General features: G+C 40.9%; 1 protein-coding gene across 4 annotated transcripts in view; it reads left to right on the top strand.

Annotated features, from left to right (window-relative positions):
• Positions 1–5069, top strand: part of Tdrd5 (tudor domain containing 5) — a 54752-nt gene extending 49683 nt beyond the window's left edge. For 2 of the 4 annotated variants that reach the window (XM_090340332.1, XM_090340330.1), the window contains exons 18-19: positions 1646–1870; positions 4111–5069. In XM_090340332.1, coding sequence (XP_090196458.1) covers positions 1646–1870; positions 4111–4193 — 308 coding nt within the window. In that variant the 3' untranslated portion in view covers positions 4194–5069. Of the gene's footprint in view, positions 1–1645; positions 3475–4110 lie in introns of those variants that run through there. The other 2 variants (XM_090340334.1, XM_090340333.1) reach the window with 2 other exon arrangements.
• The last annotated feature ends 21726 nt before the right edge of the window (positions 5070–26795 follow it).

Below are 26795 nucleotides of genomic sequence, written 5' to 3'. Positions count from 1 at the left end.
ATATTTTGTTTTGGCCAGTCTTAGGGCTTAAACTCTGGGGCTTGGGTGCTGTCCTTGAGCTGTTTGCTTAAGGCTAGCACTCTACCACTTACCATTTCCAGCTTTTTGTGGAAATTAGAGGCTCATGGACTTTTTTGCCCAGGCTGACTTTGAACTGTAATTTTCAGATCTCAGCCTTCTACATAGCTAGGATTGTATGCATGAGCCACTGATACCTAGCTTCTTTGTGTTTTTATTAGGCTATTCTGGAACAGGCTTTTTTAGTCTGTGTACAAACTACTCTTTCTGAGGATATTGGTTGGGACTTGATGTCACATGTGTTAGGATGCCTTTCCACTATAGTGAGAATTCAAAACTGTTTAGGCTTGATGTAAGTTCTTAGAATTGTTTTTCCTACTGTTTTGAGGTGTTACTCAGGCCCATCCTGGCCTGAGTAGTCTTGCACAAGGAAGCCAGATCATTGTTCAGTCTAGGTTTAAAATCTTCAGCTACTTCCCCTCTATAGCTTCTATTTCCTGGAGCTTTATAATCTGAAATTTTAGATACCTTGGCCTCCCTGAACACTGAACTTTGTTTTCTCAGCAAGGCCTCCAGACTCAGCCTACACTTCTTTCCCTATACTCATAACCTGAAAATTCTTGGAGTGAGCGAAGGCACCTCTAGTTTGTTTCCCTTCTTTAGGCATCACTGTCCTGCGCTACCTTGAAAGGGGTTCCATACAATCTTTCCAGGTTCCTAGTTCTGTATGGCAAGAGAGTATATATACAATTCCTGTTCAATCTGGCTGAAAGTAGTCATTTTGCTACTTTTCTTTGGCTATATACCCTTGCTTTTAATATATATCTGCACCATTAAAAATCTGAACTCATCAAGGATCTCTTATAAAACTACATTTTTTCATTAGAAATAATCTTTGAGCATTAGTTTCATGCATTAGAATTTCATTAACAAATCCTTTTGATATAACTGAACATAAAGGATTGTACTATGCCTACTTTTGCTCTACATTTTTGAAATTGCTTTTTGCTAAAACAGCTGTGTTGATGAATTTTTAAAAGTTTTTTTCCCATGGTCTGGCTCAACCAAAGTCATTATCATCTGCCTCAGTTTGGGACTACAGGAGTTTGCCACCACTCCCTGTTAACATAACAAGCATGTTAGCTTAGATGAGAAACAACTTCCTCCTCTCCTTTTACTATATAGGCAAGTACATAAAATAGACCAGCTACTTCACCATCTAAGAATGCACAGCATCCTCTTCCTTGGTTCTTATGTATTGTTTAAAATTTTATTACTTCCCAGCTAAAACTAATGTGTATATATAGTATGGTTAATGTGATGGCTGACTTTTGGTCCTTGTTAGCAACCAATCTTGAGACTTTTAATTGGAACCATTGGCAATGGGAAAAGCCGAGGGGATGCCATTTTTCTCAGGGCTGAAAGAGAACTTATTGGCTATGAATTTGTTAAATCCTCAAGTATTCTTCCTGTTCATGTTTCTTTTTGTTGCCTAGTTTGACTCCACCTCTCTGATTGGCTATAGGTGGTGGCAGCAACCAATAGCCAGACAGTGGTTGGGTGACATGTTGGTAAAGACTGATTGGAGGCCCTCTTGAAAAGACTCCTGTTTTTCTCTCATTTTTAGTGGAGAGCTCTCCAGGGAGTATAAAGAATGAAGATTTTTCTAGTAATGATGCCGTCACTGTATTCAAGGACAAGAGTCAAGGTGGCATAGACCAGCTGTCTTTGATTTTGTCTCCCACGCACCAGATTTCTCAGAAGCTCTACATTCCTCGAAGTACAGCCACTGCTGCCTTAGGAGCTGCTGCACGGCTGGCTACATCCACAAGCCTCCTGCACTGGTACCCTAGTATGAAAGGGTGGAAGCATGAGGGACAGGGGGAGGAAGGGATTGAAGAGAAATAGCATTTTGCTAGTGAGGCTGTGTCTTCTAGCTTAAGTTTTCTGTCTACTTTGTTGAATGAGTGTTGATTTTTTTTCCATTTTCATGATTTTATTTCATTGTGTATGCTTTTGTTCACCTTGTTTTTAATGCATAAGTTCCAAAGTTTTTGTTTCTATGAATGTTTTTCTTGTACATATCACTGATAAATGAAAACTGAAAATCTGATGTTTTGTGAGCCATATTTAGCAAGACAAAGGTATTCTGACCTCCCTATCTCCTGACATCTAAATCTTCTATCATAGAGCAGTATTTATTTCAACCAAACTATGTCAACTAAACATGTCATGTACTTTTTACCTCTTTTTCTAAAAGCTGTTTTTCAGAATAAGTGAAACATAGTTGAGTCATCTCAATAGTTCCCTGCTGTGTCACTTTTTTATGGTACTAGGGTTTTAAACTAATGGCCACAGGCACTCTACTAATTGAGGCACACCTCCAGCCTCTGTTTAGATTGGGTCTTAAGTTTTTGTGTATGTAGCCTTGTACTACTACACAGTCCCAGCTGCACAGGAAGCATAGATAACAATGGTATCAGATTTTGCCTGGCTGACCTCACTTCTGACATCTGCCTACCACGTAGCTGAGATTGCAGGCATATCTTACCATGCCCAGCAACAGTAGAAGTCTTTAAGCATTTAGACACATGTTCTCATAGTGTGTAGTAGACTGTCACATCAAAGACAAGGAAAACTGAGTGACATTTTTGTGAAAAATACCAGACTTACCCCCAACTTTTAAAGAAAATTATTTCCAGTGTAGAATCATTTCTGACAGTGCACACCTCTAATTCTAACTACTCAGGAGGCTGTGGCCTGGAGGATTGCAGTTCAAAGCCAATTAACCAGCCAGAATAGTGATGTGGCTCAAGCACCTATGCTTTTCTTGGTTTAAGTTCAGCACCAGAACTTGGCAAGTAAAAAGAAAATACCACCTCTTTTCTCCTTATAGTACAAACACTAAGAAAGTAAATGGGATAGCAGTAAATATACAAGCACACTTAGGTACTATTGGCCAAACAAATTTAAGTAATCATAAAACAAAGCCAAACCCAAAATCTTCATTTTAATCCTTAGAATGTTTGAAAATAGATCTGGATTAAAATCTTATGAATCTAATGTGTATAAGAATGATATAAAGTACCTAGAAATATCACTAGTAGTTGTCCCAACAGTTTCATTAGGCTCTCACTGGGGCTTTTTATTATTTTTTTCAAAGATTAGAAAATGATGTCTTTAAAGATCAAATACAGTAGCAATACTCATGGACTGGCACGCCAAAATACTGTTTTTCATGTTTAATTCCTCTTGAAATTCTTCCTTTAAAAAGGGAGGCTTGAAAAAAATAAAAAGGGAGGCTTATAGGCTTGAGCCACTGTGCTCAATTTGGCCTAAATCTAACCATTGATTTTATAACCTGACAGGAACTAATTGAACATTCTGAAAGCACAGTTATTTCCCAGTTTCTTTCTAAAGAGTCCCATTCTTTTGCAAATTGTTCCATAGAGAATCAGTAAGATGTTAAATGTGCTAATACTCACTGAAGTTAGACTGGAGATTGAAGCTTTGACAGACTTGTACATTTTTACTACTTGGCTTTGACTATGTGAACCTGTTTACTTATTTTGTACCTAATGTGGACTTTGTTTGGTAATTAACTCACTCAAAGCATCAAAATTTCATAGGCTGTTTCTAAGATAGTATTTCTGTATATGGGCAAGAATGTGTACAGAAGGCACCAATCATGGTGGTACACACCTGTAATCCCAGCTGTCAATAATTGAGGCAGGAGGGTTGAGAATTATAGGACAGCGTGACCTACATGAGACTCTCTGAAAAAAATGGAGGGAGGGAAGGAATGTAGATGCCCTGTCATTTACTGTAAAACTAGATTTTTATTGTAGAAGTGTGATTGATGTCTACACCTTGAACATGTATTAAAAAGCAATTCGTAGTAGTGAAGGTCCTCAGGAATGCTGTCTAGGAAATGGGAGCTGAGAGTGGGAGCAGGGTAAGAACACAGAGAAATATCCGGGTTCTAGACCCTTAGGCATGCAGGCAGGAATAAGCTTTTATGAATAGCCACTCAGGTTAAGCAACTCCAGTAGCCCATAGTCAAGACTAATACTCTCCCCCTGTTTCTCTCAGAACCTCACATCCATGATGCCAGCTGCCCATTTCAAGGCACAGAAATGACAAAAGTCTTCTGCCTGCATTCAGCCAATTCTTAACCTTGAAACTTAGAACTCTGTAGAGTTTTGATGAGGAATGTTGAAGCCTGAAAGTTCTGCTTGCCTAAAGTCAGAGCTTGAATCTCCGTATCTGTTGACTCCTATCCCAGGACCTTTTCCACAGCAAAATAAGGCAACTCCATCTTGTATACGTGAAATTGATTTGTGCTAAAGATACAGATAGTTAGAATAGATTTGAAAGCTGAATACCTTTGTACATCAATTCCTCACCAATGCTAAAGATCATAGCCAAAGATGAAGAAAAGGGCAATACCATGAGGAATAGAAAGCCAGCGTCTTAGGACAATCTGTCCGAAGGTTCCTGCTAACATTGATACTACTTAACAAGTCTTTTCTGTATTTTCAGAATCTCTCTTAATGCCACAGATGGCAGCACTATGTCTCATTCTTAAATTTCTAGAAGTCATCACACATTGAAAAATATTTCATTTCCCAGATTACAAAGAGATTTCAACCTTCTAAGATGTTAACCAAGCAACAAATTCTGTCCATATTTGAATTTAAGCCCATTCTTAACAGATGGTGTTTGTCTCTTTTAGTCTTGTGACTCGTAAACTTAGCAAGTTTTTGGTGTTATTGGCTTCCCACAACCACAATACTTTAAACACTGCTTTAAATGCATCACAGAAAGTATTGACTGCCTAGTTGAGGACTTCTCCCATATTTATTACAATTGACATCTATAATTGACTTCTAGACCACTTTTCCGTAAACTGGTGAATTTGGCCATGCATCAAAACCAAGTATTCATATTTCCTTAGTTATAAGCATAATTTTCACAAAATGCTTTGCAAAAGCTTTCTATTAAGTGTAAACTGTTTATGAAAAATGGATGTTACTTTTTCTCTATAATTTCAATAATTTGATTAAGGAAAACAAGTTTACAACTCTCAACTTTTATTCCAGAATTAAGAGGTTACTAGGTTAATCTTTGGATTTGTAACAGAATTATTTGAAGTATTTATGATATTGGAGTTTGTTATGTCAAAATGTCTACCCATTTCTTTTCAATTAGTCTTTGTTGTGTTAATTCTGTAAGGATGAGAATTTCACAGGAAAATGTGATCTGAAGAGCATAGTGGAGTAAAATACAAAATTTGTGTGCTTAGAAAACAGACCTGAGAGTATTTTTTTTTACCAGCTGTGGGGCTTGAACTAGCTGTGGGGCTTGAACTAGCCATAACACCCTTCACCGTCATTATCTGTGTGACCTCTTCATTTTCAAAGATGGTCTTTACAAACCTATGCTGTACTATAGAAGAATTTTCCACTTTATGGAATTCAGCATTTATGTTTGAGAGTCCCAAGCTCTTGACAGTGACAGCTACATTTCAGAGACTTGATTTTGTTTTTTCAGGGGTAAGAAATCTTTCTCTGCCAGAGGCCACTTGGATATTTATAACATCATGCCCAAAATGATTAACACAAAATTATCAATATAAACAAAGCTTGGGTAGCCATTGTGTCTGTCCTGAACCAAGTGATTCTGTAGGCTGGATCCCAACCCCTAAGTTGTGACAAGGCCTTCCTGAGGATGATAAAATTCCCTTGGAACACTCTTCTACATGCCAAAATTCCCTTGGAACACTCTTCTACATGCCAAGAATGAAATCCATTCCCATCTTACAGCTGTAAGTCACATGGATTCTTCTACATTCAGAACCTTTGCTACAGTCTAGCCCTTCTGCCTAAAGCAGGTTGTTGCCAAGTGCTTCACAAATTCCAAAGTGTTTCCTTAATCCCATCCCACTAGACCATAAGTAGAAACCACAGACTGAGTGCTATTCATTTTTTATACTAGTACAAATTAACTTTGTGACAAAATCATTTATTACCACAGAGTTCTGATGCAAAGAATTGTCTCACGACCATTCCATACTTCCTCCCCCTGTCCCCTCCTCCTCATGTTATAGTTATCCTAAGGATAACTATATCTTCTCCTTTGCTCAGAAGTGGAAAGAAAAAGCAAACATTCATAATATAGGCCAAAGCACAACCCTTTCCTTTCTGAAACTGTCTTGAAGCAGGACAGCAAAACTGAAAGGCAACATAATTCATCTTCTAATTCAGAGCGTCGTTTTCTGATTAGGTAGACAAAATGTCCTCATAGTAACCTTTGCTAAAATTCTTACATTCCAAATCAACTCCAAGAAATTAAGTGATGTTTATCTAGCTTCTAAGTGAAAGTGTCATTAATTGACTTCACCCAGACTCTGGAGGCTCAGCAAAGTTACCTCAAAAACTTGAGAGAAAAAATAGTTGACATAAATGCCAATTTAGTTGTAGCAAATGTCATGTAATTATCTGTAAATCTGTATAGCATCCTGACTTCACTTTGGGTCTTTCAGATTGAGACAGACATACTGTAAGAACCAATTTGTGACAGAATTTGGAAATAAAGTATCATTCCCAAAGGTCATTTGTTTAAAATGTCAGTCTCCACCTGTTGGTGCTATGGAATGGTTTAGCATTTGGGAGTGTTAGCATCATCAATGGAAAACATTGATGAGTCGTCATTAGATGGGCTATTATGAGGAAGTATATCACTACAAGCATGCATTTGATGAATGTTGTATCTTGTCTCCCTGTTCCCTTTCTCTTTTGAGCTTCTGGAACAGCTCCAGTGTTGACATGGCTGCTGTCAGACTTCTTTCTGTTAAATCCTTCACCTGTGGCTCATTGCAGGGCTCTTGGGCCGTAAGTATACTGAGCAAAAAGCCAACAGTAATATGCCTCGTGGGCCTACCTCAGCAGGGTGGGCTCAGAGTGTGGTAAGCATGGCGACATAAAGACAAGGAAGGATAAGCTGTCTCTAGGACCTTCCCTGAAGAGAATGTGATTTATGACTTCAACTTGAATGAACTCTGCCAAGGATCCAAGAAGCTATCAAAGGGTAGAGACTAGTTCCCTGAGGAGATGGAGTCTGTGTTCACTCCATCACAGTACCACTTAGAGAAAGCAAGGATGACAAGCAGGAACTCTTCCATGGCTTTGCACCCTCCCTTAGCATCTTGGAGTCAAAGTTCCTGTAGTAACTACAAGTCTTTGTTTTTCTTTCTGATTTTAAAGAGGCTTATGGGGGAACTTGAGTACTTTACTGGAAGCCCTGCCCTACTGTGCCTAGGCCTGAGATGTCATGGTAGAGGAGGAAAATGGGTTCCCTACAAGTTAGGTCAGTATGTAAATGCTAATCACCACTCAAGTCTGTGTTTCTCCTAGTGGACCTGTCCAGCCTGGGCTAGACTAAACCCTAATGCTAGGTGGCCACAATACAGAACACCAAGAATGCTTCCTCAAGCACCCTTGCATCCCTTAGGCCTCTGTGGCTTTGTCTGTAGCATTAAAAATGTTTAAGCCCGGGGCCGGGAGTTTGGCCTAGTGGTTAAAGTGCTTGCCTAGCATGCACAAAGACCTGGGTTCGATTCCTTGGAACCACGTATATACAAAAAAGCCAGAAGTGGTGCTGAGGCTCAAGTGGTAGAGCTCTAGCCTTGAGAACGTTCAAGAACAGCGCTCAGGCCCTGAGCTCAAGCCCAGGACTGGCAAAAAAAAAAAAAAAATGTTTAAGCCTAAATCTGTCAGTAATCCCAAGAAGAATCAGAGTTTTTATCTTGGAAAATAATATTGATTTAGCCCCCAGTTATGTGGCGATTCAGAGGAAGGGGAGTTTTGCATAATAAAGAAGTGGGATTGTCCAAACCTAGGACTAGTCTACCCACACTAACTCTGTCCAAAGCCCAATAGAACTCTGAAGTTCAGCAAGGTTGCTGCAAAGAAAGGGTGAATTTACAGTAAAATCTTGCCTTGGCACCAGAGAGATATTTAATATCAACAGACCATGTTTGCCAGGTACTGTCCTGTCTCTGAATAAATTGCACTTTAGTAATAAATTAGTAAAAAGCATATTTAAAAAGGCAGATCCTGACAAGTCTAAAGCTAAGCATTTCAAAGCACTAAAATGTCTAAAGTACAGGTACACAGAAAATAAGCAGTCTATTTTAGGATTTCTGGAAAGACAGGTGCAAGAAAAGCAGATTAGAAAGACTAGAATACCAATCTGTCAGTGCCCAGACAATGTTGCACACATATAGCATCAGCAATTGCAAAGTTAGGATCTCTCAGAACAGTACCAGAAACTACTATTGTGGGAGAATGCTCTGAGAATTTAAAACAGCTATTAAAAATATACCAATACTCTTTCACAGAGAAATGATATCAAGATGGAAACAATTTAATTCTTCAGCTACAAAATGTACCAAGTGAAATGAAAATGCAACAGGCATAAGAGTAAGATAGAAAAAACAGAAGAATTAGATCAGAAACAGGTTCTCAGTACCCAGTTGAAAAAAATGAGTAACTTCACAGGGACTTTGAGGGCAGAATATTCATATTTTCAAGAAGGACTTTATTCTAAAGGAAATAAACTTGGAGAGTGAAATATCCAGATGTTGGATGATCAGAAGTCACCATCAAGTTTAAGTCAAACCCCCAAAACAGAATCAAGCTCTTAAAAGATGAAAAAGAATCCCAAAGCTATAAAATAAAAGGAACAAATACAACATGCAACATTTCACTTGACATCAGAGTTCTTAGCAGAAACTACAAGCCATAAGAGGCCAGAAGAAGGTGTCACCACATTTTTAACTCAGCAGAGCACTGAACCCAGCAGCCTTGTCCTCTAGAAGTAAGAATGATAAAGGTGTTTCCAGACAAAAGCTGAGTGAATATCTGCCACGCTTGTTCTGCAAAATAATACTAGAAGTTATTCAAACTTTAGTATGAAGACTAAAATTTAAAACCCTAAAGAATTGCATTAATATGTCAATAAGCAGTGTAAAATGAGGAACAGAAAACTTTGGAAATAGCACAAATATATGTAATTCAAACATAAGCAACCAACAGATGAAGAAATAAAGGAAAATTTCTAATTTTTCTTTGTGCTGATTGTGGCTTTGAATTTATGACCTGGGTACTGTCCTTGAGGATTTTGTTTTGGTTTTTTGTCAATCCTGGGGCTTGAACTCAGGGCCTGGACACTGTCCTTGAATATTTTTTGCTCAAGGCTACCACTCTGCCACTTGAACCATAGTGCCCCTTCTGGTACTCTTGGTACCTGTGGTACCAAGGAACGGAACCCAGGGCTTCATACATGTTAGGCAAGCATGCTACCACTAGGCTATGCTCCCAGGCCTTCTTGAGGCTTTTTTTGCTTAACATTTAACACTCTACCACTTGAGCCACAGTTACACAATTGGAGATGAGACCCATAATAAAAGTCATCTCAAAGTTGAAGGCTTTTGGCCAGGAGTTTGGCCTAGTGGTAGAGTACTTGCCTTTAAAAAGCCTGAAGTAGCACTGTGGCTCAAATGGTAGAGCACTAGCCTTGAGCAAAAGAGCTTAGAGACAGCACACAGGTCCTGAGTTCTAGACCCATAACCAGAACATTTACTGCTGGATCCTACCAATCATTTAAATAACTAATACCAATTCTTAAAATAAACAGCTAGGAATACTTCCAACCATATTCAAGGCTAGCATTACTCTGATATTAACAAACTAGATAAGGATATACAGTGGGGGAGGAAGTAAGGATAAAGAGTAGACCTTGATGAATATACACACATGGACCCTCCACAAAATACTAGCAAAATGAATCTAAAAACAAGGAATTATTCACACATGTATGTACATGAAAATGCCAATGAAACTCAGTTTGTCACATGGAAAAAAAACCACAAATGATGGTTCACCATGATTGCGAATATGTAAGGGATGTGAAGATGGTTCAGTATACATCAGTCAATAGATACCATGTCACCAGAACACAGGAGAAGAAAGAAGCAATGCTGATCAATTCAGCTGCTGTAAAAAGGGCATTTTATAAAATTCAGTGATTTATGATAATGCTGAACAAATGAGGCCTACAAGGAATGTAAACATTATCAAGGCCATTTATAGTAAGTTAACATCGTGAACAGGACAAGGCAATGATGTCCACTTGTACTCAACATGTCTGAAAATCCTATCCAGTGTAATTAGACAAGACAAAGAAATAGAAGGCATTAAAAAAGTGCTAATGAAACCAAATTGTCACTTTGGAGTTATGATCTCATACACAGAAAATCCTCAAAATCACAAATTTTACATGATTTCAGTGAAGTTGTGGGATCCAAAACTCCAAATAAGACTGCTTCCACTGCTATGTGCTAATAAAGTATCTGGAATAGATATCAAGAAAGCAATCTCATTTAAAATAGTTACAAAGGGGCCAGCAGTTTGGCCTAGTTATAGAGTGCATGCCTAGCATGCACAAAGACCCAGGTTTGATTCCTCAGTACCATATACATAGAAAAATGTCAGAAGTGGTGGTGTGGCTCAAGTGGTAATGCTCTAGCCTTGACAAAGTCCAAGGACAGTGCTCAGGCCCGGAGCTCAAGCCCAGGACTGGCAAAAACAAAACAAAAAAAAACATAGGCTACAAAAATCTAGGAATGAATTGGACCAACAAGTGACAGAATCACAGCAAAAAAAAAAATAAGACATTGTTAAAAAACTGAAAAGGACACACAAGTGGAAAGAGAATCCATACTTGTCCACTGAAAGAACCAATGTTCTGTTTCCCAAAAAGATTTAAAGATTCAGTCCATCCATATACTCAACCCATATCAAAATCATCTTCACAAGAACTAGAAAAAATGTTAAATATGGGCCAGGAGTGAAACCCTGGATTTGATTCCTCGGTACTACATACACAGAAAAAAGAACTAGTGCTGTGGTTCAAGTGGCGGAGTGCTAGCCTTGAGCAAAAAGTGTCCAAGAACAGTGTCTAGGCCCCCTGAGTTCAAGCCCCAACACTGGCAAAAAAAAAAATTATATAGACCTACAAAAAAATCATAAAAGCCATTTTGAACAAAAAGGACTAAACAGGAGGCACTTCAGTACCTCATTTCAAAGCTACTACACCAAGCTATAATCAAAATGGAGTACAAAGCAGCTTGTATTAGCAAAGGACACAGACTAATGGAATAGAGTTTAAAAGTAAACCCATACATCTATAGCCAACAAATTTTTGACAAAGATACTAAGAACAAACTGAAAATATTTTAAATATATGGTGGTGTTGAAATTAGATATCTACATGCAGAATAAAATTCAATCCCTAAAAAAATTTGACCCAAAGTCTAAAACTTACAAATTTAAGTTCCCAAACCATAAAATTACTAGAACTTAAGGTTAACACTTCAGGATATTGAAATAAGAAAACATTTTAAGACTCCAAAAGCTCTCTATACAAAATTAAAAATAGACAAATGGGATTACATAAAAGGAGTCCACACAGCAAAGAAAATGTGGAGGAAACATACAGAAAAATGAATATAGGCAAAAATGTTCTCCCTAACAAAAGGGTTGAATAGGCCAGAAGCGTGACCTAGTGGTAGAGTGCTCGCCTAGCATGCACAAAACTCTGGGTTCAATTCCTCGGTACCACATACACAGAAAATGCCAGAAATGGTGCTGTGGCTCAAGTGGCAAAATGCTGGCTAGCCTTGAGCAAAAAATGTCTAAGGACAGTGCCCAGACCTCGAGTTCAAGGCCCAGGACTGGCAAAAAAAAAAAAAAAAAGCAGGGTTGGGGTGAGGTTTGAATGAAAGTATTAAAAAGAAAAAAACTCCAAAGACTCAAGGATAAAATATAAAAACACCCAAATAACCCAACTTAAAAATAGGCAATAAGTCTAAATACACATTTCTGAAAAGATCTATGCATGGCCAACAAGTATATGAAAACTGCCCAGCATGTCATCAGAGAAATGCAGAACTGCAATGAAGCCAGTGCTGGACGCTCAGACTGAGATCTGGAGAACTGAGTTTTCAAGTCATCTTGGGCACAATAGTGTTTTCTGCCCAAGAAAAAGACTCCATCTCCTAAATAACAAGCAAACAAGTAGAAGGTGTGACCCAGTCATCTGATAGTTAAGCAAACAAGCTGAACAAGTGGGAGCCTCACAATTAAAACTCTGGTACTGTCAAAAAGAACAATGTCAAAACTACCTCCAGTTGGAATGGCTTGTTATCAGAAGACACTAAATATGACCAATGCTAGTGATAATGTGAAGAAAAAGTCATCTTGTACACTGCTGAAGGGAATGTAAGTAAGTATTGCCATTACACAAAACATGGAGTTTCTTCAAACAAGTAAAATCAAAACAAAATTACCATATGATCTAGCAATCCCACTACAAATACATTCAGAGCAAACCCGAGACACCCGCACTGCCACATTCTTTGTAGCACTACTCACAATGGCTCAGAAATAGAAATACCCAAATGTCTACCACTTTCATCTGCCAAGTGGGTAAAAAAAAAAAAAACATGGTACATATATACAAAAACTATGATACATATACAGAATGAATGTGGTACATATACATAAAGAAAATGGGGTGCATGTAGGTACACTTGTAGTCCCTGCTACTGGGGACTGGGGTGCTGAAGTAAAGAGATTGCTTCATTTGGAGATCAGCCTGGGCAAAAGAAGTAAAATCTCAGGGCTGGGAGTTTGGCCTAGTGGTTGAGTGGTTGCCTAGCATGCACTAGGTTCAATTCCTCGGTATCACACACATAGAAAAAAGCTGGAAGTGGTGCTGTGGCTCAGGTAGCAGAGCACTCAGGCCCTGAGCTCAAGCTCCACGACTGGCAAAAAAAAAAAAAAGAAAAGAAAAAAAAGTAAAATCTCATCTCAAGGGAAGGAGAGTGAAGGGAAGAAAAAGGGAGGAAAGGGAAAAGGAAGGGAACAAGAGGGAAAAAAATAGAAAAGAGAAGCATGAGGGACCGGGAGTTTGGCCTAGTGGTTAAAGTGCTTGCCTAGCATGCATGAAGACCCGGGTTCGATTCCTCGGTACCACATACATAGAAAAAAGCTGGAAGTGGTGCTGAGGCACAAGTGGTAGAGCTCTAGCCTTGAGAAAGTCCAACGACAGTGCTCAGGCCCTGAGCTCAAGCCCAGGACTGGCAAAAAAAAAAAAAAAAAGAAAAGAAAAGAGAAGCATGAGAAGAAAAAAAAAAAAAAAAAACTAGGAAAGTTGCTTCCATAGAAGTTGACACTAGAATGGCCATTACAGTTACCAGAGGATGGGATCCGGTGGGGGGGCGGGAAGGGTGAGGTAGATGTTGGTCACTGGGTTGTGAGCAAGAAGTTCTTGTGGTTGTCACAGACTAGGATAACAACAGATATCAAAAATATATTGGAAAGGCGGGCACTGGTGGCTCACGCCTGTAATCCTAGCTATTCGGGAAGTTGAGATCTGAGGATCGAGGTTCCAAGCCAGCACAGTTACAAAAATCCATGAGACTTTAATCCATCAGAAAACTGGAAATGGCACTGTGACTCAGCATACAGCCTTGAGCTGGAGAGCTCAGGGACAGCGCTCAGGCCAAAAGTGCAAACCGTGACCAAAAACAAAAACAAAAGCCCATGTCATGACTTATTGAACACACCACACTCCAGAACAATGCAAACCTCTCATCTGGAGAGATGCACAACACTGGCTATCCTGGCATGCACTACCCTGTGTAGATATCCAGGGCTGCTCTTCAGCTTGATTGCCTTCTCAACTTAAATTTACTGTCTGTCTGAACCCAATGACGCATTCTACCCTGAACCAGCTCTGTTTAGTTTTCATTTAGTTTTGACCTCATTACCTCCCTCGCTAGCTCTGTGAGGCTCCTTTATCATAAACCCATTACATTACCATTAGCAACTTTGTATCCGTATCAGAGCTCAATTCCCTTTGAACCCTCCATCATCTTTAAATCTTTCTTAGCTTTCTGTAGTCTTATGGTGGAGTATAACACATAGTAATTAAGGACTGAAACAACCTGCTTGTCCATTGGCTCATGACTATGAAGCAAAATTAGTGGTACTTGGCAAACTGATTTGAATGAAGTTGGTAGCTTGTTTATTGTTACTCAATAAATGTATTGTGGGAAGACGCAAATGTGTCTAGGTTTTTATGTCTCCCCTCACCATACCAGTGCTATCCCCTGATGGTTCATGGGCATTGCCATTGCGTTAGTAAACAGTGCAAGGACAGAGTAGCACCTGGCTCCTCTGGTTGTTTGTAATAGGGTCACCAAGGGGATCAAGCTATTGTGCATGGGGCAAGAGCGACTCAGAAGGCTAAGATCTGAAGATTGTGGTTTGAAGCCAACTTGGCCAGGAAAAACATCTGTGGGACATTTTATCTTCAATAAATTCTCAGAAAAGGCCAGAAGTGATTCTGTGGTGAAAGAGGTGGAGTGTTAGCCTTGAGCACAGAGGCTCGGGGACAGTGCCCAGGTAATGAGTTCAAGCCCCAAGACTGGCAAAAAGAAAAAAAAAAAAAAAAGGATTTTTAGTTTATAAAGCTCATAGTAAATCTTTACCATACATGGTAAAAAAAAAAAAAAGTACTAGCAGGGGAAATACAAGAATACAGAACTTAGATATAGAACAATAAGATCCAGGTTGCAGTATCTCAAGATTTCTCTACTGAATTTTTAGAACAAAGCTGTATTTTCTTTTCCTTAAGCTTGTTTACAAAGGTCAAATGGAGTTATTTTTCCAAGGCTGGGGTTTGCTTTTTCCATGCTGCAAGGTGGCGCTGTAGGACAAGATCTTTGCTGCTGAGCTGACTGCTAAAATCTTGAATTTGACGTTTCATGAGCATTGTAGTTTCAGAGTTGGGAATGGAGCTTAAGCTCACTTCATCCAGCCCTTTATTTTTTTTCTGTGGGGGGGGAAGCAACTTGCAAGTGAATTTCTGCAGGCAACTTGCCAGGAAGTGTCCCTCTTACAGGACTTACGCTCTGAAACAATCTATTGAAGTCCCAAATCACATCCGGAAGCTATACGCTACAGATGCTATTTCTAATGCTCCACTAAAAAATTTATCAGGAAAATAGAGCATGCCCTTTGTATATGAACTCATGGGTTTGATCCCAATACAAGAAAGGAATGGAAAAAAAGAGGGGCAGAGAAGGAAAGGGAGATAGGAAAAAAAAAGCAGGGAAATGCGGGAGAGGAGGGAGAAAAGGAGGAAAGAGAGGAGACAGAGGTAGGAGAGAAGAAAAAGAGGAGAGAGAAGAGAGGGAAAAAGGCAGAAAGGACAGACAGAAGGAAGGAAGGAAGAAAAAGGGGGTAGATTAGTTAGGACTCAGGGCATGTGGGCAGCATCTTGGCTGGGGAAAGAGTCAGGGAGAGGGGAATGCATATGATAGAACAGTTTTTCTAAAGAGATTGCAGCAGGAAACACAACGTTCTGCCTCTGTATCAGCTCCTTGTAGCTCCTCAAATTTCAAAAACCATTCCATGACTCTGGGAGGGATTTTGCAGAAGGGACCTGATGAGGAATTAACAACCAATCAAAATGTCAAGGGAAAAAAGTCAACTTCCAGACACCTAATTATTAATAGAGGAGACTAATTAGCACATACCCTCAAGTATCAAAACTCCTAGACTCAGCCACCTAGGTAGAGCACAGCAGCAGCTGGCCCTGGACTGAGACACTTCCCTTCTGAATAATATCTTCCCATTTACCCTTACTGATTGCACTCCTCACACAAGAATCCAGGAAAGCCAACAGTGGCAGAGGCAGCACCGAAGTTTCACCACTAGCAGGCATTGCCTGCTGCTGAGCTGTAATAAACTAATAACTGATAAGCTGTAATTACTAATAATAAACATTAATAAACATTGCCAGCTACCGGGCTTCAAAACTAGTGGACTTAGCTGCATGCAGAGCCAAAACAGCACTTAGAAAAAAAGGACAAAACATGTAGGGCCTAATAACAGATGTACTAAATGGAGTATGGCTAACAGGGACTACATAGTCCACCTCATCTGCACCCTAAATTGCCAGCTCCAGAGTCTTCTGTAACCCAGAGACCTGCAAACCAAAATTCTTGAAGTAATCAGTGACTCTCTGGAGACCCACCTTTTTCCAGCCAGGAAGTCCTATAAAAATAGTGTGGAGGGAACAGGAGTTTGGCCTAGTGGTAGAGTGCTTGCATAGCATGCATGAAGACTTGGGCTTGGTTCCTAGGTACCACATACATAGAAAAAGCCAGGAGTGGTGCTGTGACCCGAATGGTAGAATTCTAACCTTGAGAAAGCCCAAGGCAAGTGCTCAGGCTCTGAGTTCAAGCCCCAGGACTGGCAAAAATAAAAATATTGTGGAATACCTCCACTTCCCATCATGCCAGTCAGAGTCCCAGTTTTAAACCTGGGTTATTTCAACAACCTTGTATGGATTCCCTTTGTCTCCTGATGCTCAGTTATTCTCCACAAAGCAGCCGAGGAGCCTTTCCAACTCGAAGTCACAGTGTAGCTTTCTGTCCTTTGCTCAAGAAGCTCCCAGTTTTGGGGCAGGGAGTTTGGCCTAGTGGTAGAGTGCTTGCCTAGCATACACAAAGACCCAGGTTCGAGTCCTTGGTACTACATACACAGAAAAAAGCCGGAAGTGGTGCTGAGGCTCAAGTGGTAGAGCTCTAGTCTTGAGAAAGTCCAAGGACAGTGCCCCCCCCTGAGCTCAAGCCAGTTTTACCTAGTCCTAATGGTGGCCTACAAGAGGTGTTACTAGCTATGGTGCTGGAAGTCAAGGTAAATGTGATTTCAGGTTAGCAGTGAAAAATTTCTCAGTGTGTCTCAGGCAGTATCTGAGAGCTACTAAAAAAATAATGATTGCGCTGGTGGGAGTGTAAACTAGTACAGCCACTATAGAAGGCAGTTTAGAGGTTTCTAAAAATACTGAAAATAGACCTTCCCTACAATCCTGCCATACCACTCCTGGGCATCTACCCTGAACATCATAACCCAAGATATGATAAAAGGACACCTGCTCAGCTATGTTCATCTCTGCACTATTCACAATAGCCAGGTGATGGAAACAATCCAGATGCCCTACTGCAGATGAATGGATACAGAAAATGTGGTATATATACACAACGGAATTCTACATAGCCAACAGACAAGATAAAATGATGCCATTTGCTAGGAAGTGGATGAAACTAGAGCGAATCATGTTGAGTGAGATAAGCCAAGACCAAAGAAACAAAAGGTACATGGTCTCCTTAATATGTGGATATTAGATCCAAACAGTACAAGAGCGAGGACTCTTTGGGTACCCAAAGTTATGGACATGGTCTTGGAGATATAAACATAACTAAAAACATAAAAATCTATGATGGGATATATACTCTATAGAAATAATTTTATATAGATGAATATGTATCTATGACATACAAATCCTCAGCTTAATTTTGTTCTGTGTTCTAATTATGTTCTAAATCTATGTGCCAGTGATTGCATATAGAGAATTCCCTCTTGAATACTTGTTTGTTAAGCATGACATTTGAAATTTGATGTAAAAAATCAGGGTTAATAGAATCTTTTTTTTTTTTTTTTGCCAGTCTTGGGCTTGAGCTCAGGGCCTAAGCACTGTCCTTGGATTTTCTCAAGGCTAGAGCTCTACCTCTTGAGCCTCAGCACCATTTCCGGCTTTTTTCTATGTATGTGGTACTGAGGAATCGAATCTGGGTCTTCATGCATGGTAGGCAAGCACTCTACCACTAGGCCAAACTCCCAGCCCCCGGGTTAATAGAATCTTTTTTTTAAAAAAAGGATCTGATAGGACTGTGTAATGTGGCATCCAATACAGGATCCTAGGATACAATAAGACATTCGTATTCTAATAGCCTGTAGTTTGCATAAACAGTACTGCATCAATGTCAATTTCTTGTTTTGACAACTTAACTCTAGTTATGAAGCTATAGACATTATAGGAAGTGGAATGAAGAGTAGATGGAAGCATAACTTTTTTCAAATTCATATTATTACTTAATTGTATGTATATATATTTATATTCATATTCATATATAGTCCTTATAGATTCCTCAGGACTTATAGTTTAAATTCATGCCTTTAAATATGGTTTTGGAAATCTGAAGTGTTCTTTGAAGCATTATTTGTAAGACTAATCACTCAAAATGTAACAAGTCTTTTATGAAAGGCCTACATTTGTTATTAAAATAGTTCAATGTGGGTTCTTTTGCTACAATAAAAAAAATAATGAATTCTTGTCATGAGATGCACATTGAACTGGGAGTCCACATGGGCAATTAGTTAGGTTCACAGACCTTACCCATGAGTCGCCACAGGACCTGCCCCGAATTACCTCCCTGTGCTCCTGTCTCCCTGGCTGCCTTGCCTCTCCTCCTCCCCTCAATAGCTCCTACCTTCTACCTTGGCTTCGCTTCCTCTGGCATCTGCATCTTCTCAAAGAGAGAATTTGGGGGCTATACCGGGGTTTGAAATTGGGGGCCTATATTTGCCTGCAAATACTCTGGCATGTGAGCCACAGCTCACCCTTTCCCCTGACCTCCTTTTTCCATAGCTCCTAACTTCTAACATACAGCAGAATGATGCTTTTTCCTGGTCTCCAGCAGAATCTAAACTCTGAAGCACAAAAAGGTTTATCTACTGTGTGCATTCTTGTATCCTGAGATGCTAGAACAAAGCATTGAGGCTCTTGCCTGGCTGATAAAAGGGAATTGGGCCCCAATTCCTTATATCCCCTCTCTCCTCCCCACACCCCACCACAGACTAGTTATTTCCTACTCTGAGAAGTCTCAAGAGAAATCCAATGTGAATACTAAGCAGGCGCCCAGAGAAACACATGCACCATAACCTCAGCATGACCCCATGTGGGCCTCAGCGCAGTGAATCAAAGGGAGGAAGCCCTCATCTCCATTGACGCCAACAGGAAAGTGGAGCACAGAAGCAGATTTGCAGCCTACAAGTCATTTCCCTTAGACAGCCCCAGGAGGCACATACATCATTAGAGTTCTGGTAATAATGTGTCCTTGATTGCTCTGTATAAATGCTTGACCCATCTTATTTCTGCACTATTGAATCTTCCTGAATTGATTAGAGCGATGTCATTTGTACATGTGTGTACACATGTACATGTACACACACACACATGCACTGGAGCTTAATCTCAGGGTCTAGGCATTGTCCCTTAGCTTTTTTTCTCAAGCTGACACTCTGCCACTTGAGCCACAGGTTTGCTTCTGGCTTTGTGATGGTTGATTGGAGATTCCAGTCTCACAAAATTTCCTGCCTGGACTAGCTTCAAACCTAGATCCTCAGAACTCAGCCTCCTGAGTAGCTAGGGTTATAGGTGTAAGCCACCAGCACCTGGCAAGCAATTGCACCTTCAAACCAGAAGGAATAAGTAGAGGTTAAGTATCTTATGGAAGGAGGGTTTTCAAATCCTTTTCCTTTCCCCTCGTTTCATTTTATTTTCTGTAGTAGGGATTGAACTCCTGGCTTCATGCAGGAACTCTACTGCTGAGCCATACCTCTGAATATATAGATTTTGGGACCCAAAGCTCCTGGACAGTGTCTTGGACTGGCAATGGAAACAAGATGCAAAGGAGACACAAAAGCATTTCAAAAGAGATTCCAGCAGCAAACAAAACATCTGCCTTTTCCCCTCCCTAGCCCCTTCTAACTTCAACAACCTTCTCATGACCCTGGTAAAAAGGCCTGAAGAAGGGATCTAGTTAGGAATTAACAACCAATCAAAATGCCAATAGATCACATCAATAAAGAGTTACCTTCCAAGCTGCTGCTAGTGACTCGTGCCTATAATCTTAGCTACCTGGTAAGGAAAATCCTTGAGACTCTTAGCTCCAATTAAGCATTAAAAAAAAAAAGCTGGAAGTAGAGCTGTAGTTCAAGTACTAGAATGCTAGCTTTGAGCAAAAAAGCTCAGGGACCGTGTCCAGGCCCTGAGTTTAAACGCCAAGACAAGCCATCTTTTCAAATTAATAATATATACTAATTATAGGGGTAACCACAGGTTTTTGTTGTTGTTTTGCCAGTTGTGGAGCTTGAACTCAGCCTGGGCACTGTCCGTGGACACGTTTTTGCTCAAGGCTAATGCTCTACCACTTGAGTCACAGCCACTTCCAGCTTTTTCTATGTATGTGGTACCAAGGAATCAAACCCAGGGCTTTGTGCCTACAAGGCAAGTACTCTACCACTAGGCTATGCTCCCAGCTCGCAACTATACCTTTAAAACCCTTAGATAGCCATTTGGAGATTGAACAGAAGCCCACCTTTGACTAAGATATATCTCTTATGAATAAAGTCCTTTGTACTCATTCTTTGCTGTCTACAGACTTCATTGTAGTTCCTGAGTTAAGAGCCTGAGAAGGAAGAGGGCAGCAGCAGGCAGTGGACATGAGCAGGCATTGCCTGTGGCAGTGGACCTAAAACACTAGCACGCATTACCAGCTACAGGCTGCAGCCCTAGCAGTCTCTGACAGGAGGGCAGTGATACTGTAAAAGGTTCTTCCCACAACAAACACCCAGGGGCGTGAAGGATTGGGGTGGGGAAGGGGTCCTATATTACCACCAGCTTTTTTTTTTGCCAGTCCTGGGGCTTGAAATCAGGGCCATGGTATTGCCCTTGGACACTTTTTGCTCAAGGCTAATGCTCTGCCTTGAGCCATAGCACTACTTCTGGCTTTTTTTGGTGCATGGTCTCACAGATTTTCCTGCCTGGGCTGGCTTTGAACCCCCACCCTCAGATCTCAGCCTCCTGAGTAGCTTAGAACCAGGATTCTGACTGGCATGGTGGGAGCAATGGTGGGAAGCAGAGGTATCCCACAGTATTTTGTTTTGTGTGTATACCATTTCTGGGGCTTGAACTCATGGTCTGAGCACTGTCCTTTCTCAAGGCTTTCTCAAGGCTAGCTCTCTACCACTTGAGCCACAGCACCACTCCCAGCTTTTTCTATGTATGTGGTACCAAGACATTGAGCCCAGGGGTTCGTGCATGCTAGGCAAGCACTCTACCACTAAGCCATGCTCCCAGTCCCACCACCAGTCTTTTTTTTTACACTTCTGGTATGTACTGCTATAAACAGTACCAATTCTCTGTCCTAGGCCATGTCCTGCTGCTCTAACATCATCTATGTGTCAAGTTAGAAACTATAGAAGCATTCTGCTCAAAGTTCTGGAGCCTGGGAAGTGGGAGACGAAGAGGAAGACCACACCTGGCAAGGGCTGCCTCATAACACAGCAGAGGGCAAGGCTAGACAGAAGCAGAAACATGGAGAAAGAGAAGTTAGTCCTGTGACAATCAACCCACTTCTGAGATGATGGGCTCTGGAGGCTCCATCCTCGGGGCCCAATCATCTTCAGGGTCACCTATCACCAGAACATTTAAATTCTGATGTGAGTTTTAATGGGGTCTTTCAGGCCATAGCAAAGCCCAGCAAGTCCCATGATCTGCAGGGTGAGCTGGAGAGCAGGAGACTCAGGGGTCCTACCACCTAGAGTTAAACCTATATGGCCTAGCTCTTTGGTTTCCTGGCTTGCCTATGGCAATCCAGTAGATGTTCCATTTTCCTGCTAGCTTAGGATTCAGCCTCAAAGCTTCAGGCACTGTCCAGGTGGGCGGTAGGGAGAGGCGGGAGGGAGCTGCCTGACCATGTCACACAGACCTTTATTTGAAATCCAGTGGCAGCCTCCCTGTTACTTTTGCACGCCATATACCTGTATTATATGGACAATGCCAGTGTCTGTCACCTGCTTAAAAAGTGGCCCCCTAACACCTCGGCTTCAGGAGCATGAGTGCCTATGCGAGTAAGCTTGCTAACAACGTTTCCCTAGGTATACCCCAATAGCTGCCTCTTCTCAATGCCAAGTCTTCCAAGTGGAGTTTACAATATTGTGCCATGGAGCCTGAAAGAGGTGGGGTTTAGCTGACTTCTGAGATTCCTTCAAGGTACCTTTCTGGTGTCCCAGTGCAAAGTACTTGGCTTCTTTTGAAAGGAGAAATTTCTTTAATAATCACAACTTTCAATTCGCACCTTTTCTTGCTAACCAGAGCATTCACTAATTTTGAAGGATTTTTTTCACATCCTATTCTTTTTGTTCACAATTCTCACTGTACATTTGACTAAAAACAGTCAACAACACCCATACCACAGCCTGAAAGCTATCGTGTCTTAACATTTCCTCTGCCAAGTTAATTATTCCATTACTTTAAAATTCATTGCCCACAAGGTGTCAGGATATGGACAAGTTATAAACTATTTGCCAGAATGGAACAAAGATAGCCTCTAGTTCAAGTCCAAACCAAGTTCCCATTCTCACCTAAAACCTCATGAGCCTATCTTCCCTGTCCACATTTCCTGTTGGTGTTTTGTTTTCCAAGGTCCCCTAAGCTCTGGCTACAGGATAGTAGGCTTTCTCTAACATATTTCTCCAAACTTTTCCAAGTTCATTCTGCAAAAAAAGTTTCAAAGCCTCAGGAACGACATGACTGTGTTTAGTTCCAACAGCTCCTCTTTTTGATACCAGTTTTCTATTTTGATAACTTTTGTCTCATAGTGACTATAGGAAGACCTCATGTGAACAACTAAAGGGGAGAACAGCTTGACTTTGCTCAAGTCACACATGGTTGCACTTGGTGGGAACATGGGGGCAAGAACAGGCAGAAGAGCTGTAGGAAGCAGACAGGAACCAGAGAGGACTATCTTCACAGTGATCTGTTTTCTCCAGCTAGGTCCCATCTCCTAATGTTTCTAAAACCTCTCCAAATAGTGCCACCAGCTGAGGACCTAGACTTCAACGCATGAACTTGTTGGTGGCATTTCATATTCAAACCATCACACCACCCGGATAACTCATGACAACTGATGAATGGATTAAAAAAGCAATATACTAGCCAGCCAGCACCTGAGGAAGAGGACACTGAGAGTAACCACTGGTAGAAGTGGAATTTCTCTGCCAGATGGCAGGATTCTCAGTAGCTTGGGCTACAGGTGTAAGATGCCAGTACCCAAACAATTCTGTTATTTTTAACTTGGTTAAAAAATAGCCTTTGGATGACAGCAAAAGCCCATGTGTGATCCAACAGAGAACGGATAATCTCATATGCTCTGAAGAAGGTGTAGAAGGGGTATGTACAAACCCACTTTCAGACCTTGGGATGTAACAGAACTAAATCATACCAGAGGATCTTTAGAAATTGTATAGCTCCATAACTGTTTCCATGCCCTGTCCCCACTGTATAAAAAAATGTAAGGCTGGACTTACTATATTTCTGGCTTTGGTGTTCAGGACTTTACAGTTGTTAAAAATCAATATTAGATATCAGAATCAGGAAATATGAATGTCACTCATAATAAATCATTTAATCTTATACCAAGCATTGTCATCCATACTCTATTGATAATTGCTGTCTAGCTTTCTCATTTCATCAAGAAATATTTATAAATTATGTTGGTCCTGATCTTCTTTTCTCAAATTCATGTCAAGAATGTAGAGGGGAGCCGGGAGTTTAGCCTATTGGTAGAGTGCTTGCCTAGCATGCACAAAGACTTAGGTTTGATTCCTCGGTACCACATACATAGAAAAAAAGCCAGAAGTGGTGCTGAGGGTCAAGTGGTAGAGCTCTAGCCTTGAGAAAGTCCAGGGACAATGCTTAAGCCCTGCGCTCAAGCCCAGAACTGGCAAAAAAAGAAAGAATGTAGAGGGAAACTGGGCTCAGCCAGCCCAAGCACAAAAGAACCTGAGACTCTTATCTCCAATTAATCTCTAGAAAACTGGGAAGGGGCTAGCACAACGATGTTCATTGCAGCACTATTTACCATAGCAAAGATATAGAACCAACCCAGATGCCCCCCCCAGGTGATGAGTGGATCAACAAGATGTGATATAGACAATGGAATTCTATGCTGCTGTCAGAAAGAACGACATCACCCCATTTATAAGGAAATGGAAAGACTTAGAAAAAAAATATTAAGTGAAGTAAGCCAGACTCAAAGGAACATAGGCTCAATGGTTTCCCTCATTTGTCATAATCAGTAGAAACCTTGGGCTCTCCTAGCAGAGACTTACAATAGAGCAAAACCTAGACACATAAGGCCATATAGGATGATGCTAAATGAAAGGACCTCTAGGATATAGAAACAAAAGCCATATAATGTGTGATTGTTGTCCTTAATGTACTATGTTATCTCTCATCTCTTTTGCTGTCTCTTGGCTATCTCATATTGTTACAGTATCTTACCTTGTTATCTGATATATTATATATATGCTTATTTGGTTATTTGAAATCTGATAGGGAGGGGGGAAAACAAGATGAGGGGTGGGGGTGGGGGGAGGGAAATGGGGACCAAGACATGAGAAAGGGTATCAATGTTTGTGAAGTAATGCACCTTCCATCTGGTGAATGTAATGTAACCCTTCTATTAATTACAATAAAAATACATAAAAAAGAAAGTAATAAAAACAAAACTGGGAGGTAGGGACTGGCTCAAGAGAAGGGTGGTAGTCTTGAACTAAAGAGCTCAGAGACAGTGCCCAGGCCGAGTTGAAGCCCCATGGCCCACAAAAAAATATGTAGAAGGGAGCCAGGAGCATGGCCTAGTGGTAGAGTGCTTGCCTAGCATAAACAAAACCCTGGGTTTGATTCCTCAGTACCACATACACAGAAAAAAACAGTAGTGGTGCTATGGCTCAAGAGGACACTGCTCAGGCCCTAAGTTCAAGCTCCAGGACTGGCAAAAAAAAAAAAAAATGAAGAGGGACTCAATGAATGCAATTCACTTCCCCTCTGTTATATCAAATTGATGACTGTATCTCCATGCCTTCAGCAATGAAGCTTCCTAACAGTAGCTTGAAAATATGAAATATGCAAAAAATGTAAAGATTAACATTATTAATCAAAAAGGAAGAAGAAATCTCCATCACTGACTACCTTATGTAAGCTATGGCTCACAGCCTCTGTCTTGGCAACATGAAATCTCCAGCGTTTTCCCAAGAATAGTAGTTTCCAGAAAAAAAGAAGAATGACTGGTGACAAGAATCCTGAGGAGTGCTTCAATCTGCCGCTGTGATTTACAGCTTCCTTGCCTCAGTAATGACTCCAGAATTTGGTCCAGATCACAAGAGGCTGTGTGTAACACTGTAGTGGAAGGACAAGCATGTATCCTCCCAAATCTGTGTTGGACTGATCAGGCACATTGAGCTCACGAATCACCTTTCTTCCCTGTAAAGTCATTGGCTGCTTCATTATGGAAGGTAAGTTTGCATCTGTGGCCAGGAACCAGAGCCAGGTTTATGAAACCTGAACTGGCCCTGGTTCCAAAGTCGGTCAACACCAGGGACTCCCACTGCTTGCCTTTCTGAAATGATAGGGTTGATGAAAACAGCTTGTTTTCAGATCCATGGATGGTTATGGACCATTGCTAATAAAAATTCCTAGCTGGGCACAGTGGCTCACACCTGTAATCCTAGCTACTCAGAAGGCTGAGATCTGAGGATCAAGGTTCAAAGCCAGCTGAGGCAGGAAAATCTGTGAGACCAAGTACCAAAAAAGGAAGTGGAGCTGTGGCTCAAGGGGTAGAGTGTTAGCCAGGATCAAAAAGAACTTCAGGGGGGCTGGGAGTTTGGCTTAGTGGCAGAGTGCTTGCCTAGCATGCACAAAGACCTGGGTTCGATTCCTCGGTACCACATGCATAGAAAAAAGCTGGAAGTGGTGCTGAGGCTCAAGTGGTAGAGCTCTAGCCTTGAGAAAGTCCAAGGACAGGCCTCCACCCATTCATTACTTTTAATTTTCTAGTTTCCTGTCTCAGTAGTGTTGGTACCAGATCCTGTTACTGGTCTCTAGGATAGAGCAGTGAGCAAAACAGGACTGAGCAGCTGTATAGGGAGGGAGAAGCAGAGCAGATGGATGTGATTTTATAAAGCCCAGGAGAGAGTCAATTCCATGAATGCAGGGCTGCCCACCATATCAAGAACTGCATGAAGGTCCGGGGATTTGGTTTTGGCTACGTGATTGTGGTTGGTGAGCTTGCCAACTGTTCCAGCAAACTGCTCTTATCAAAAGCTCAATTGAAGGGGCCGGGAGTTTGGCCTAGAGGTAGAGTGCTTGCCTAGCATGCATGAAGACCCGGGTTCGATTCCTCAGTACCACATACATAGAAAAAGCCAAAAATGGTGCTGTGGCACAAGTGGTAGAGTGCTAGCCTTGAGGAAAAAGCCCAAGGACTGTGCTCAGGCCCTAAGTTCAAGCCCCAGGACTGGCAAAAAAAAAAAAATTAAAGAAAAGCTCAATTGAAGAGGGAAGGTAAAGATTATAGCAAATTTTTGGAGGTATAGTAATTTTTTAAAAAAATTAGAAGAGAGCGCCCAGGAGAAAGGCTTCCCTATTGTAAATCAAAGTTTTTCTTAAAATGTATCAAGGCATGTTTGCATATATGTGAATCCAGAAGATTGGTTAATTCATGAAAGAAAAAGATGATTGCAGAAATATCAAGTCCTTGAAACTATAAAAGGAGGCAGCACAAGGCAGCAGAGTACACAAGGCTTGGCTCTAAGAGGAGCAAGAATATACCTTTCATTTTAATAACTTCACACCCTTTCTTAGAACATACATGGATATGTGTGTGTGTGTGTGTGTGTGTGTGTGAACTCAAGTAGCAAATAACAGCATGCTCTACATACTATTTAATATTT

The sequence above is a fragment of the Megascapheus bottae genome, chromosome 10, assembly GCF_031878675.1.
Source record: "Megascapheus bottae isolate mThoBot1 chromosome 10, mThoBot2.hap1, whole genome shotgun sequence".
NCBI lineage: Eukaryota > Metazoa > Chordata > Mammalia > Rodentia > Geomyidae > Megascapheus > Megascapheus bottae.
This window is presented reverse-complemented; position numbering and strand designations above follow the sequence as displayed.